The sequence below is a fragment of the Colossoma macropomum genome, unplaced genomic scaffold (genome assembly GCF_904425465.1).
Source record: "Colossoma macropomum unplaced genomic scaffold, Colossoma_macropomum, whole genome shotgun sequence".
NCBI classification, from domain to species: domain Eukaryota; kingdom Metazoa; phylum Chordata; class Actinopteri; order Characiformes; family Serrasalmidae; genus Colossoma; species Colossoma macropomum.
Genome location: NW_023494784.1, coordinates 38,713,121 through 38,729,914, shown reverse-complemented (window position 1 = coordinate 38,729,914; position 16,794 = coordinate 38,713,121). Strand labels below are relative to the sequence as shown.

Here is a 16,794-nt window from a genome sequence, read left to right as displayed (position 1 = left end):
ACTGGGAAGGAACACCAAAGTGTATTTGGCTGCACAGTATGAGGTACATAAAGACTTGACCTGGGACCTCGAATGCATCTACATGTAATATGAAGTGCTTTTCTTGTTGATGAGTTCTCAACAGTTACATTTCATTCAGCACCAGTTTAAGAAACGAGAACATCATTGCAGAAGATAGAAGATAAAGTGCACCCGGTTTCAACCAAGACTAGGGCTTGATATCATTCAAAATTCTCAATATCGATACCTTGATTTCGATTCTTGAATATCACTTTTTTCGATACCTTCTTATAAACCAAAAATGAGTGGACCCAGAAATGAGTATGAGGTGCTGAAAATGAGTGTGTTTTCTTACTGTACCCGATTGCAGAATGTAATTTTAGACAATCAGCAGTCGTAGATGTTCGGACACGCATATTGGCTCATAGATACTAAAAGCCAGTGCACACTGGAATGCGTTGTAGACTACAGCATTGCATAGCATCATGTAGCAGAGTGCTGCTCTATTACAACGGAATATGATGCAGTGAGAGTGTTGGTAAATGCCAAGTTCAAGTTCATTTTTAGACTCGACTCATATAGATTTAATAAAATAAAACTTTCAAAAGCATATTTTATCAGTTCACTACCTCTTCACAACCTGGCTGCTTTCAAGCTGAAAGATCAAAGGTGAAAAAAGACTAAGCTAGTAGTGTGACTGATTTCCTTTGTGTAAATTTGAAGCCACATCATCTATTATGGCTTTCTGTGGACTCAATGTGGCACTAATTTAACATAGTTATGGCACACTTGGAGTGGCATATTGTGGCCCACTGGGAAATTAACCAGTGCATGGAGTTGTACCTTGCATATGCGTGGAGCGCGTACCTTCAAAAGAAAAAAAAAATGGTTTTGAATCGTTGGTGCAATTGCAGCATTTCTGTTTCTGTACTGAAATTGGATATTTAATGACAGAATAAAAAAAAAAATCTGTAATACTGGTAATCCAAAGATATAGCATGTTTTATTGCCAGGCTTAATCAAGCCCTAAACTGTATTTTCATCACGTTATATTTTCCATACATTTTCTTAATGGAGCCACAGGATCCTAAAATCTGTCCCAAGATCATTACAATGTTGGGATAGTTTTCAAAGTTTGTGTTGTTGCCATGTTGTCCATTGATACTAAACAACAAAATTCATTGCAGTCATTTAAAAGACTAACAAGCAGAGCCATTTTTATTAAATGTGGACATTGATCTGAAGTGGCTCTATTCATTTTGTCAGACATTTTCATGATAAAAACAGAAATAACTTTTGCCATGAAGTTAGGGGAGGTTTTGAAGATGACAACTGAAAAACCTGGCATCCTTTCTTTCCTGTGGTCTGCACAGTGTTCAAGCTAAACTACAGTGCCTCAGACAGTGCAGATAAGAATGGCGTGAAGAACAGGCTGAAGAAGTTCATCTCCAGACGGCCCTCCATGAAAACATTACAGGAGAAAGGCCTCATTAAAGGTAATGCTGTACTGTCTAGAAACCTGGAACAATGGGCCTCATTCAATAATATCTTATAATATAATAAGCGTCTTATTATATATCACTGCTGTCGGAACAAAACCTTGTATCCCCAATTTTTCCTTTTTTGGTTTTTGACATAATTTGAAAGTGCCTGTTGCTCTTTACATTGTATGTAAATTCCATGATGAATAGACCAAAAGAATTGACCCAGAATGTCTTGGAAAAAAGTCTGGTTCCATTGACTTACATTAAAAGTAAAGTATGCCAAGTTTTGGAGATATAAGGTTTTGTAAATGGGTTTTAAAAAGAAATTTCTTCCTAAGAATGGTTGGTACCTGAGGCCCAATGACCAGAGCATAGACTGTAAATGTATCAACACTGTTCTACTATGTGAGAACAGCAAGGAACAAAACTCTAAATGTAACTTACAAACCGAAACATCCCACTGAATACAGCAGAATATGTCGGGCAGAAGCCGCTACAGTAATCGTCAATGAAAACGTGGATAACAAGAATGTCGGCTATTAGTTAATTGATTTTTTCTAGGTATTTTCACAATAAAGACCTTCTTTTCCCAGAACAAATCAATTTACCAACCCAAGCAAGCAAGCGCACACACCTCTGCTTGAGCCTGTAACTAATGCACTGTGCTGCGCAGCGAGGATTTAAAGGATTTCTTCAGCGTGGTTGAAATTCCTAGATGAAGTGGTGATATTTGTAATTTCCTCTGGTGTCTAACAGGGCCCTTTTAATGTCGTATCTATGGGGGGAAATACGAGATCAAAGAGGACAGCATTGACGGGATAAATAAAAGTACTCTGGGATTAAGAAATAGCGCAGGTGGCCCCTCCAACTGATAGCGCTGGCAGAGCTCCAAGGCAAGCTAGTTAGCAGAACATCCTTCTCAATATTAGTCCTCTTCTCTTCATATCGCAAGCACACCATTAAAGGGTAATTTATTTCAAAAAGGTTCCCTCCCTCCACATATTTCTCCAGGAAGTGGTGCGAATAGGAATTTGTATGCAAAGGTGGCTTGCTCGCAGTCATTTATGCATTTAGCACAGCCAACCCCACACCAATCCCCCCCCACCCCCTTCCCGAGTGCTCAAACGAGAGCAGGCCATCTTTGATGTTCCATAAGCCTTAGGGAGAGCTCGGCTGGCCCCATATTAGTTCAAACGCCAAACGGCGAGGAAGTTAATAGACTGTGAGTAACTCCATATCGACAGTCGCAGTTTGATATAACTGTGTCACACGACTGCGGGTTGTGACCGTCTGATGATTGTTTCAGGAAATCGCTCGACTTGAGGAAAGTGAAAGTGTATATGTGACGAAGAAAAATAGGCTTTTTGAAACATCTGAGAAAAAAATCTGAATAATAATTGTTGAAAATGAGTTTGTGATTAAAAGAACGTCTTCTCGCAGATTGCGTGTTCGGCTGTCATTTGTTGACTCTGTGTCAACGTGAAGGGACCACGGTGCCCAGATTTGTCCAGCTGTGTGTGAAGGAGGTGGAAAAACGAGGTATGTCAATTTGGAAAGCTTGGTAACACTTTATTTGGATGGTCCACTGTAGATGCTTTGGAAGTGCTCGGTATATCTAAGTAACATTCAACTAAATATCCATTAAATGCAACTCAACTTTACGTTCAGAGTGAAAAAGTTTATTAAATCTAACCCTAACCCTAAACCTAACCCTAGCCCTAACCTTAACCTCAAGGCAAAACCTACTTCTACACCTAACCCTAACCTTAACCATGATGTTCTTCATAATCAACTGAACATCATCAGAAGGTTTGTTAATGATTTAAGTATCTGTATAGCATCTATAAGGGACCATCCAAGTAAAGTGTGACCAAAAGCATCATTATATGTTTAATATAGTTATAACTCATTTTCAGATGCCAGGCTGACCTTTACCCTTTGTCTTAGGGCTAGAGGCTGATGGTATATACAGAGTGAGTGGTAACCTGTCCACCATTCAGAAACTACGCTTCCTAGTTGACCAAGGTAACCATCACCGAGATCATTTTGCCAGTTTACCAATTTTAAGCATTGAACAGTGAGCAGTTATGAACATCCATGTCTAATGTATTTGCAGTATAAGATGTTTTATGAAGTAAAAGTGGACAGTCAGTCCATTTATAACACTGATATGCGGCACCATTCCTAAGTAATGGAACTCAGAAGGCCCAATTAAGAACACCATATATCAGTTCTACAAAAGATGCCTTCAAACTGTAGACATACAGGAAAATATGCAAGAAAAATCTCTTATGAAACTGACAATGTTCTTAACTACAGACTAAAAAAATATGTTTTCTAAGAGTCCTTTGGTAAAGAAAATGGTTCTATTTAGAACCATGAACACTCAAAGAATCCTTTGCATGATTAAAAGGTTCTCTGCATCGTTAAAAGGTTCTTTGGATTGTTCGAGGATGTGCTATAGAGGATGTGCCTTTTTGAAAAGGGTTCTGTTATTTTTGTTGTTTCTGATGTAACCATAGAAGAACCCTTTTTGGTGGTATATATAATTCAAAAATATCTATTCAAAATAGCTCTATATAGAACAATCTATAGCACATTCCCCATCAATCTGAAGAACGCTTTAATGATGCAAAGAACCGTTTAATGATGCAAAGTGTTCTTTGAGTGTTTATGGTTCTATATAGAACCATTTTGTTTACTAAAGAACCCTTGAAGAACCACTTTTTTAAGCGTGTAGGCCTCTGGTCACTTTACATTACTTGGAACAGTGCTTCATAACAGTGTTATAAATACAATCCAACACTTTAGTTTAAAGGCTGTTATAAACTTCATAAACCATCCTAATATACTGATATGAGCTGTTAATACATACTTAAGTATTGTATTTTTAACTATGATTAAATATTATGGACGAGTTAAAGAGTTTCCACAATTTTTGCAGTACCTCCATAGTCAGGAGTGTGGCTGCTAGTGTTAAACAGTGTTAGCACTGCATTCTGCACCTAGTGTTGCTCAATGACATTCAAAGATGTTTTCATTACACATGAAAAGCAAAGGGAACAATGTTTGAGGTCTCGAGGGACATATTAACAGTTTGCTGTTGTACTGCAAGAAAAAAACAAAAAAAAAGACTGACATAATGATTAGCATTCTCTAATTTCCTCATCAAAAGACTGATGTTTTGATTCTCTTCCCCTAACCCCTCCTTCTGTTCTGTTCTTTCTTTTTCATCCCCAGAGGAGGAGCTGAATTTGGGCGACAGCCAATGGGAGGACATCCATGTCATCACCGGAGCACTAAAGATGTTTTTCCGTGAACTGCCAGAGCCGCTGTTTCCCTTTCGCTTTTTCGACGCGTTCGTGGAAGCCATAAGTAAGCAACCACAGGTCTACCACAGTTCTATTGTATGAAATTCTTAAGGGATCTGATCACAAGATTCTGGAATTTGATGACGAGGGTAAAACCTTTATTGGTGGCCAAACCTATTAAGGTGTGGTGCCTCATGCTTCAAGCATGGAGGAATTTAAAATAAACTTTAATAGATGACCTAAAGACAATAACCAGCGATCATGGTGTACATTCCACGAATCCGAGAGGTTCCAAGGTTGGGATTTGGATAGATGGAACTGGCCCAATTTCAGCATTAGGTGGATTATAGAACTGGCCCAATGTCAGCATTAGATGGTAACCTGTAAGCTTGGCTAACTTGAGTACATCATGCTAGTTCAGATATTTTAGACCGGCCTGTCCTTTATGGCCATTCTGACATGCCTGTCAGCCAAAAGGGGTCGCTCTTTGACAGGGAGGTGGTTCTCCCAAACCCTGAGCTGCTCCCCTCTTATGGGAGTAGGGGAATTCCTCGGGCCAGAGGGCATAGCCAAGGCCTGCGGTCCAGACAGAAACTGTCACCAGATCAGCTTTAATGTCACATGGAACCCCCCACTGCCACAGCAGGCCAAACTCTGGGCCCCATATTAGCAGGCCAACTGACGCCATGCTGTTTCTCTTGGGCACTCCACCTCTTAAGATGCCATGTTCTTATTCCAGTGGAGTGCATATTGTTTTAGTTATTTATTTATTTATTTTTCACAACCGATGTTATTTCAGTTAAGAAAAAAAAAAGCTTAATGTTGCTATCAATGTTGTAAACAGCCACCAATTACTATTATACAAATGACATCATGCAAATTAGCTGCTGCTACTTTCAATTCATTGTTAGCCACTTATTCATTATTCAAAGTACATCATTAAAGTCGAACCTGGCATCAAGCCCACTGGTTGTCTGTAGAGAAATGACTTACTTTATGTAAGTTTCAATGCATCTGTATAAGCTTATTTGAAATGAAATGCATGCTGAATGGACAGTTCCTAAATAATCATATGTCATAAAGGGCAACCTAGAGCTGGTTGCAGCTCCAATGGTGACTCTCCATTCGGAAATTCTTCTTAGTCTAGGTTTAGGCTTAATCTGGGTCTAGGAAACTGATGCGTAATGTTTAAATGTGAGGCCAGTTTGTCTATTTCTATTAGTAAGATGAAAGTTTTGCGAGGAAAAGCTAGTCATGTGTCTCAAACGGGTAAATTCTACCTTTGTTACCATCTGGCGTTCCCCTATTGCACAGGGAAGAGCAAGAGACAGAACAGGAACAAGCCTGCGGTGATGTTGTAATTCAGTTATAAATATTTACTTGCACCTGCACGTAGGCTGGCGTTCTGCAAACTGCTTCCATCCACTTAATGAGTGGAGGCGCTTGATCACTTACAGATAACGTTTAGTCAACTAATTAATAGGGTACCGGGCCCCTCGGAGCAGGAGGTATAATTAGCTCAACCTGCAACACATTCTGTGTGAATTACTATCGGGAGATTTGGGGAAGTCTGCGAGACTCTAGAGACAAATAACCAGTCAGGAGACAGCACAGTAAACTGTATGTTTATGAGATGTAGATGGTAATACTGGGGAGCGATCACAGGCTCTTGTGCATATGATCGCTGTCATGCAAAACCTCGTATCTCCTTTTTTTTCTTGTTGTTTATTCATTTATTTGGGATTTCATATTGTAATTTTATCGTAAAGGGGCACTCGGTCCAAAATGGAAAACATAACCATCGCTGTTGTCGGAACAAAACCTCATATCTCCAAAATGGTAATTTTACAGGAGAAGAAAAAAACATACTTTACTTTTAATGTAAGTCAATGGAACCAGAATTTTTTCGAAGTAATTTTGGGCCGTTTCTTTCGGTCCATTCATCATGAAATTTTGATACAATGGAAACGAAAACAGGTATTTTGAAATTATGTCAAAAACTGGAAAACGACAAAAATAGAGACACAAGGTTTTGTTCCGACAGCAGCGATATGTTGTAAAAATGCTTACTGGCCTCTTATAGTGTTGGTACAATAGCCCCCTCTGATGAGGTATGATGACGTTTGAAAAACTACAAGCACTTTGAGGTGGATTTATTGTGTTTTAAATGTTTTTCTGCTAGTTGACTAATGCAGGAAGAAGCCAGGTAGCTATTGCTAGTGCTATAAAGCTAAATATCACATCTGTATTTATTAGTCTGTACATCAGTGCATTTCCTTTTTACTGTGGGCTGGATTCCCAATGGTTGTATGATATTTTTGTGTAATGCATGATGGATGAAGGATTCAAAATACCCAGTCAGGAGAGTGCAGTAAACTGACATATAAGTGATATTACCATGTAATGAGATGTAGATGGTAATATTGGGGAGCGATCACAGGCTCTTGTGCACATGGTCGCTGTCATGCAAAACCTTGTATCTCCTTTTTTATCAATTTCTTTGCATCATTTGAAAGCTTCTGTTACCTCTTTGCATTATGTTACATGATCAAAAATTACTTGGAAAAAGTTTGGTAAAGTTGCCATTTCAGAGATATGAGGTTTTAGTCTGACAGCGATGATAGATTGTATTATAGTATGATTATATGAGGTCTAATGTGTGCGCTCTGTGTAATGAGGTAGTGTCATATCTTTACTCAGTGTTTTATAAGACATATAGTTAAATAAAACAATTTCAGTACGATTTATTTACAGATTACTTCACAGAGGCCATCTTTAAACTATTATAACACAGCTGTATACAAACGATTAAAGACAATAGTACACATCCTATACAGAGAACCTTAATTATGACATTTCTCTCCCAATTTTAGTGCACAGTATCTATTTACTCGCTTATTATTTGAAAAAAAGGAAAACATAATTAATTTGCTTTCATTTTTGTTAAATTCAGAGAATTAACAATTATTATACAGTACAATGCACAGAAGTGTGTTCCTGTAGTCCCCTGTAGAGTATTAACATAATGTGTTAAGTTGGTTTCACTTAGAAAATCAACAAAACTATAAAATATAATTTGACCAGGGGTGCCCAAACTTTTGCATACGACTATAGCTTTTCTTTTCACATATACTTGCAATGATCCTAATAATCAAATGAACCCCTTTTTGAGGATTCGTACTAAGCTGGCAGCTTATGGTCATCCATTAGAGTACAGCTATGTTTTGCACAGTGACCCTCGCCAGAGAGAATCACTACTGGCTAACTCCTAACCATGACTGCCCTTTAAATGGGTGGCATTAGCTAAAGGTCCTTGGAAGCCCTCTTTGGACAAGAGCTGGTTCAATTAGGAGCGCTGCCCAATAACACGTTGCTATTGGAACAGGTCATGGCTGCACTTTTCCTCAACTTATTACTAGAATTGTGTTTAGAACAGGCTGAACTGTTTTTAATTAACCCTGCACATTTATTTATTTGTGATATCATCTTGTAATTTTATCATAAAGGGGCACCTGGGCCAAAATGGAACACTAACCATCGTATGTCGTAAAAATGCTTACTGGCCTCTTATAATGGTGCAACAATAGTCCTATTTGATGAGGTATGTTGATGTTTGAAAAGCACTTTGTGGTGGATTTATAGGATTTATATGGGCTGTTTTAAATGTTTGCTTTTTTCCTGCTAGTTGACTAATGTAGGAGGAAGCCAGGTAGCTACTGTTAGTGCCAGAAAGCTGAATATCACATCTGTATTTATAAGTCTCTACATCAGTGCATTTCCTTTTCACTGTGATGGACTATATATATATATATATATATATATATATATATATATATATATATATATATATATATATATATATATATACATACAACGCAAGCTGATTGTTTGAGAGGTGTTCTAACTGTGCTGTTATGGCAATTTTTCACAAACACTGTATCACTCCGCTGAGACACCTTTGACAGTTGTAGGAGACACTCAAGCCACAAAACAGAAAATGGATACTTTTAAGATTATGTTTGACCTACAGCCGATTTGGTCTGACTCTGAAGACGAGACTAAATACCGAAACTGTCGTCACCACTGAGCAGCTTTTCAGTCGGCAGCTGTGACAGAATAACAGCTAAACAACCTGGAATCAGCCAGAAATGAAACCAACACCATTCGCCAAACTAAACTACTGGCTGGAACAAAACAACATTAATATTGATCTGGCAAAAACTGACAAAACTGAGCTAAACTTGATATTGCGGCAGTTCCAGGGCTCAGTCCGTACTTTAAAAGGCGAGGCCTTACAGCAGGCTGTGCAGCGAGTGAATGGAGTTCGTTGCTCTGACGTGGCAACAAGCTGCTTGTTAAGGGACTATAATTTGGCAGAAGGAATTGCTAACATTAAACATATTAAACGCCGCGTTCACAGCACGATTGATTTATTTCTCACTTTATTTGTTTAACTGTTGTATAAAAGCAATAGAACACTCAAGGCCATGTGTTATCACGAATAACATTATGGCTGTGATGATCTACGGCCGTGATGTTATTTCACGATAACACACTCCATCTCATCATATATACATTATATATATATATATATATATATATATAATGTTTGTAAGAGGCAGTGTGAAGGATGTCACATCATCTGTGGTAGTTTCCTCAGTATTGCGTCACCCATTTCCTATGGGAAAAAAAATCACATTTGTACGAACACTGCGAAAAGCATAAGTGTGATCGGTACCAAAGTGCACTGTTCTTGTATAACCTCCACAATCCTGCAAAGTTTAGTGGTTCTAGTCCAACCCATGGAAACAATACAAAAAAAGTAGAATAATGAAATAAAGAACAGTAAATGTAAAATATAGTAACTATATGCTCTTAAAAAAGATGGTTCTTCAAGGGTTGCTTAGTCAAGAAGAACCATAAACACTCAAAGAACCCTTTGCACGATTGAAGGGTTCTTTGTATCATGCAAAGGTTCGCTTTTCAAAAAGGTCCTAAATAGAACCATCTACAGCGCATTCTCCATTAATATGAAGAGCCTTTCATGATGCAAAGAACCCTGTAATCATGCAAAGGGTTCTTTGAGTGTCCATGGTTCTTTATAGAAACAACTTCTTTACTAAAGAACCCTTGAAGATCTTTTTTAAGAATGTAGTTAATTATGCAATTATGTTATTGCATTTAAACTACATCGCAAAATAACAGTAATAATTCTTCTAAAGGGTTTAATGAGATCTTACGACTGTATAATATATAATGACCTAAATGCAATTTTGAATATAATATTAAGTACAACATCTCACTGATTATTATGAACAGACCCCCTCTTCACCTCCCACATTTTTTAAGGCCCACCACTTGGACTTTCCGAAATCCTCAGGTAGACAGTTGGCCTAATTTTCCATTCCCTCATTCTGTGCATGGTCTGGAGTGCAGAGGATGGCAGGAAGCAGCTCTTGGCTCACAACAGCCCAAATCTATTATTCATATTGCCTGGTGTCTTAGCGACATTGTCCCACCACCTGTCTCGCACACAAGCGTTTCTTGTTGTTCCCAGTGAATGCATACACGCTGACAAATTGAGGTTTTGTTCTTTGAGTTGACACGCAGAGAACCTGACTACGCCGCGCCTGCTCGTATCCACTCCCGGGTTCCTTTTGTTGCTAGAACTATGACTGCAGGAGATAGCAACACAAATATCGGAGCATGTGATTCCATACGGCCTCATGATGAATTCACATTGACTGCCAATGTGAGACCATTTTCCTCCTTGTGCTGAATTCATTAAACCTTAGTCTTTCCCCATCTATAATCTACAGCTCTCTATATGACAGTAAGTATGTCACAGAGCGTGAGTGCTTCTAACAATTGTTCAGATTTTTTCCGCTCTCTGTGCCACGACTCCAACCCTCTGGTCTCCGAATTGATACCTTCTATGAAGACTGCTTAATTTCTCTGGCGTGGCCTCATTGGCATGCAAAGCTAGCGTGCAGAAAGAGTTTCAAGCGCATAAAAACGCTTCCCAGTCTCTATATTTCATCAAGGAGTTTTTCATGTTTAATAAATTACAGCGGCCGATCCGCTAAGACTTTGTTATTCATAAAGCAAAGCATTCAATTGGGATACATTTAAAATCTTAATCATAACCTGCAGGACTATTTGCAGTGTGCTAATATTTGCCTTGACGGGGCTTAAGGAAGTCAGTAGACAAAAGCCCGAAGATGAGCTTGGGCTGCGAAGCGAGCTTTATTTGAATAAAGTGGGTCTCAGTTGTTTGTAATTGGATTACATTCGCAGTTTAGAACTGAACGTGCGTCTATTTAGCACGTCCAACAAACCAAGGATGGCGTTCCCTTACAGATCGCGTCAGCCTTGTTAGCACTAATGATGCATTTTCCATGCACAAGTCAACTGTGGCTAGGTTCCCTAGATTCACAGGCAGGAGAGCTTTTGAAAAGATTGATGAAATCAGGTTGTTTGCAGTGATTTGATGCTAAGAAAGCACAAATGCATACCTGCAGACGTTCCACGTAATATCAGCATGGGAGAACTTTGCGTCCCGACGGTTAGCACGGTGAATCAGCACATGCCGATTTAGACACAGGCATTTTTAGTCTGTTATATATTAATGACACTGTCCGCACCATCTGTCCAGAATGCAGAACGAAGGACCATCTCCAATATGCTCGTCACCAAAGGCAAAGTAATTAATGACAGCAATAATGCCAGCAATAATGACTAGATTAAATATTTTACAGGCCGACTGCCATGCGGTTGTCACAGCCAAAAGAGTGTCATGGGCCTGTGCTGATCAGCTAAAGGCACAATTGTCTAAACCCCTTTATTTTAGCATTAGAATATGACTTAAGTTATGACGATGGAAATAATAGCAGCAAGACGGCGAGGATGATCTGATTGCACACTGCTTTGATATCAGCCGCTGCACTAGTTGAAACATTTACTGTCAAGCCTAATCAGGTAACTTGCATCTTCTGACCTATATATGGGGCAATTGCTCCAGTGCTAAAGCAAATCACTATGGATTATATTAGAAATTGAGTAATCTACCAAATATCGTACTGATTTCTCAACTAACCAAGGGTTTTTGAAGAAACAGTTAAGTGAAAAATTCAATTTACTTAATTTTCCACTTACCCCAGATCAACCAAGACAAACTTAGTGTCAAAATTCTGCTTTATTGCTGGAGTTATGAGTCTAATATTGCTAACAAACACTAGAAGTCAATAGTCACCCAAATCTTTCCAGTAAATGCATCCCCAAAACTTCTCCCAACACACTCAAGATCTTCAATAAGTTTGCACAGTTAAATACGTTTTATTTTTACAGCTAACAGTAAATGTACTACATCATAAACTATGTTGACATGTCTTTGCAACCTTAATGGAGACCTGGAGGTGGTTTAAGCAGACTGACAGAAGTTTTGGGCATGTTCTCACTGGAAAGATTTGGGTGACTATTGACTTCTAGTGTTAGTTAGCAACAATAGCCTCTTAGCTAAGCTAAAAAAGCAAAATTTAGACACCAAACATGTCTTAGCTGAAGGATTACATCTGGAGTAAGTGGAAAAACAGGGAAGGAATTATAAAACATATACGTCGCTGCTGTCGGGGCCAAACCTCGTATCTCCAAAATGATAACTTCACAATAGAAGGAAAAAACATGCTTTACTTTTAATGTGAGTCAATGGAACCAGACATTTTTTCCAAGTCATTTTGGGCAGTTTCTTTTAGTCCATTCAACATAAAATTTACAAACAATGTAAAGGATGACAGGCATTTTCAAATTATGCCAAAAACTGAAAAACGACAAAAATGAAGATATAAGGTTTTATTCCGACGGCAGCGTTATAAATATGGCAAAATTGCATATAAATGCATGTCCATCAGGTTCTCTTTCTTACTGTAATATATGCATGGTTGCTGAAGTTTGTTATGAGAAGGTATATTTGAATTCATAACTATAATCAAGCAATCAAGTAATCATGGCAGTCCTAATTTAGTAGATGAAGACTACAAAACCCAACCGGTTTGCTGCTGCCACCTATAGCAGCGGGTCAGGTCTGCTCTCTCTGCCCTAGAACATGTTCCCTGTCTGCGCTCAATTGGCAAACCTGGCATCTGACAGGGGCATCTGCTAGCCACGGCCGTGCCAGCACGGTGAATACACGCAGACATCTGCTCCATTAGTGCCCAGGGGGCATCCTGGGCAGTACAGTAGACCAACGCCATGATCACTGCCAGCTCCTTTCCATGGCACAAGCAGTGAAGAGCATGAACGAATATCGTTAGCCTGGCCCTCCATCACTGAGGTACATTTACAAGTGCATGCAAAGTTGCAAGGTGTTTTCAGGTCAAACAGGTCTGAATATTTATGAAAATCAAGCTCCACTCTTGTTTCAGATCTGAAAGTTCCACAGTGTTTCTGTTCATCCGCCACTGTAAGATGATATGAGTCTGAAAGGATGTGTAGCTGGTTTGCTTTTCTTTGAAGGCAAATTTTAATGCATCATGCAATACCTTCTGGAAAATGTTTGAGAAGGTATATGTTCTACAGGCCCCAAGCACACTACACACTACACACACTTGATATAGTCTAGTCCAGGGGTCGGCAAGATTACTGCTCTGTTGCAGCTCCACAGCACAATCAGATTTGTAGATAAAAATAAAATAATCCTCCTTTCCAGTAAAATAAAGTTCTGCTGATTGTTCTACAGTTTTAACAATAAATGGTCTTAAACACTGAGTTAATGTATAACTGCTAATTCACGCTTTAACCCTGAAGATTGGCGCGCAGACTGCTGGTCACCATAGCAACGCAGACAACAATCTCGCCTAGCTAGTAGTTAACAAAAAGGCAGAGAGAGAGATTTAAGACATAATTTGGAGACTAATGGACTAATTTGCATTCATAATCACTTCAGCTGGTTTCCTGATACGTTTAATCTGCAACAAGAAACACTAAAAGAAGAAGTCAGCTTCGCATTCGCCAGAGCCTTGTTCGAATTGTCTCAATCGAACATTGAGAGACATTTTACAAGAAACTGTTCTACTTTTGCGGAAAAGTTTCCTGCCTGAGATGCGAGAAAAAGCGGCTATAGCTGAGCTAAAGCTTACAGCAGAGCAAAGTAAGTGTTATTATATTTTTTAGCCTATACTAACAATTAAAACATACTGCGACATATTTAAAGCCAAAATGGTGAAATGGACATAAAGTATTCTGGCTCCCAAGGTGGTGTTATTTTTGCCGAAAGGGACAAAACGGTTCTTCTTGACATTTGGGTTGCCGACCCCTGGTTTTGTGGGTAACACTTCTGTCCTCTATGCTGCAGATTGGGGTTCAATTCCCACACCTGGGCCAGCACCATACACCACACCAATAAAAGTCCCTGGGCAAGACTCAGACTAACACTACCTTTGCCTGCCTGTGTAAACTGTAAGTTACTCTGGATAAGAAGCCATAAAGGTCAATGCACTGAGAAGATCAAGCAAGGAAGGTGCTGGTGTTCTCAGAACAATGTACTGACTGTCCAGACCTCAACATCACTGAATGTGTTTGGGATTACCTGGATTATAAGAAGCAGACAATGTGACCAACTGCTAAGACTAAACTTAAACATACCTACATAGAATATAAAAACAAAAACAAAAAAAAAAAATCACAGAATTACTTATCTGGTGATTAGCATACAGCAAACAGCACTGTGATTGGTTAGAGGCTTCATTTGCATATTGCAGCCTTGTGCAGTATCACTATTACTAAAGGCCTGTATCGCAATGACGATTAACAAATGATACATTGTGGAGTATGAAATAAATGAAACACCTTATGGTCGAAAAAAAGTTTGCGCTAAGCTGGAAAACAGCTAACGTGATGCAGACGGCTGACCTGGCCATAAGTGGCTATGCATGCCTGTGTACACACATACATGCACTTCTCATTAAGGAAAAGCTGTTCCCAAACATCTGCTGAGGGATCACATGTCCCCTGATCGAAACTTACACTGGAGTGATATTAGATATTAAACTGCAAACAGTTATTAGTCCTAACACTCAACATTTTGCAGGCTGTGCAACTTACAGCCTCTTTCAGATGATTATCCTCTTACTTCTGGAGGTGTAAGAGGAAAGCTAAGCACATGGCAGATTCAGGAAAAAGGTCAAAGGGCTGTCATTTGTTTAGGACAGCGTGGATGGTGCACAGGTTGGCCTCCCTCAGGAGTTTTTCATGAGGTCACCGGCCATCTGACATGCCAGGAGTAGCGGGGTCGAAAGGTGAACACTTAGGGCTAGTGTTACAAGCGCAATGGCTCTTAAGAGCCATTAACCAACTCAGTGCCTCAGTGCAGAGATCTATAGCGTGTGCCCACCAAGCACAGAGATGATGATCATCTGTCTTTCACTCCTATGAATACTCGCAACAATAGATACAGTACTGCACTATATATATATATATATATATATATATTTCCCACCCAGACAGCTTGTTCACATGTTAATGCCTTCAATTTGAATGCTATGAAGAAGAAAAACAATCTGTTATTTATATATAGATTTTGGGAGTGCTGTGAACTGAAGCAAGTGTGAGAAAATTAAGGGTCAGATGGAGGTTAAAATCGAGGTGAGTAATGCTTTTGAACTTTTCTTTCTTGCAGAAACGAAGGAGCAAAAGCAGAAGATCCAGGCGCTGAAGAAGCTGGTCCATCAGCTCCCTAAACCCAACCATAACACCATAAAACTGCTGTTCCATCATCTGCAGAGGTTTGTCAAAGAATAAGGCAATTTTTAGGTGCACTCATAAAGAGAGGAGCCACAAATGGTTCTTCTACTTATTAGTAGTTGGTATAGTGTAGTGGGTAACACCTCTACCTTCTATGCTGTGGCCCGAGGTTCAGTCCCACCACCAAGGCAAGAATCCTACACTATACCAGTAAGAGTCCTTGAGCAAGACTCCTAACACTACCTTCGCCTACCTGTGTAAAATGATCAAATTGTAAGTTGCTCTGGATAAGAGCATCTGTTAAGTGCCATAAATGTCAATGTATTTCACATAGCAGGATTTCTGAGTTAGCCTGACAACTTAAGCTTAAAGTTGTGGCTTATCCAATAAGGATGGACCTCAGCTCTTTTCTATTGAATTTAGGTTTAAATTATTGGGCTAAACTTTGAAACTATGCAATCCAGCTCATGAAAAACTTGAAAATTAGCTGGTGAGTTGGATCAGCTGTGTTGGGGGCATAGAATAGTTGAAATCTGCTGGACAGTCAGCCCCCAGGACTGGAATTGAAAACCAGTGGTTTAAAGAAACTTCACATAATGTAAAAGTTCTATACCAATTTGAACATTCTTCTTAGAAGCTTTACATTATGTGAACATAATTAAAACCTTTAAAAGTTTATTCAAATTCTCAGATCTCATTTACAAAAGCGGTTCACTAAAGAATCATCCACTGACCAGAAGTGGTTCTTCTACATCATGCAAAGAACACTTTGTGGCAACTTTACGCTTGAGACTGGTTGAACTTCCTAAAGACTCTAAACTTGAGGTGACCTTCCTAAAGTTTGTACCAACCTGTGATTTATCTTCAGTCCATTCCAGTTCAACCCTCTCCATTTTACTATTTCCCATGATGGAAAAGATCAATTACGTAACGCTAATGTAGCTAGCAAAGCTATTCCTAATCAGTTCAACTGCGGTAGGTAAAACACCTATGTATTACAGAAAACCTAAAGTAGAAGCAACATGCACAGAGAAACTCAGCATGAACTGTAATGGGAGTGTTTTTTTTTATGTGACAGTGCTCGAGTCCCTGTCCATGCTAACATAGCTGGCACAGCCAGTAGGCCATATGGCTAGTCTCCATCTCCCAGGAGGGGTGTTCCATCCCACTTTACCCTTCTGCACATTTACCACCCTGCACAGGAGGGCCAGAAGACTCATCTCAGATTGATGAGCCCCCCCTCCATCCGCATCCCCCAATGG

At 39.3% G+C, this 16,794-nt stretch overlaps 1 protein-coding gene across 2 annotated transcripts in view; it reads left to right on the top strand.

Annotated features, from left to right (window-relative positions):
* The window catches only part of arhgap15 (Rho GTPase activating protein 15), a 70,097-nt gene that overhangs the window by 43,845 nt on the left and 9,458 nt on the right, over positions 1 to 16,794 (top strand). For both annotated transcript variants that reach the window (XM_036571371.1, XM_036571362.1), the window contains 5 exons: positions 1,374 to 1,496; positions 2,925 to 3,023; positions 3,432 to 3,509; positions 4,725 to 4,859; positions 15,468 to 15,573. In XM_036571371.1, coding sequence (XP_036427264.1) covers positions 1,374 to 1,496; positions 2,925 to 3,023; positions 3,432 to 3,509; positions 4,725 to 4,859; positions 15,468 to 15,573 — 541 coding nt within the window. The remainder of the gene's footprint in view (positions 1 to 1,373; positions 1,497 to 2,924; positions 3,024 to 3,431; positions 3,510 to 4,724; positions 4,860 to 15,467; positions 15,574 to 16,794) is intronic.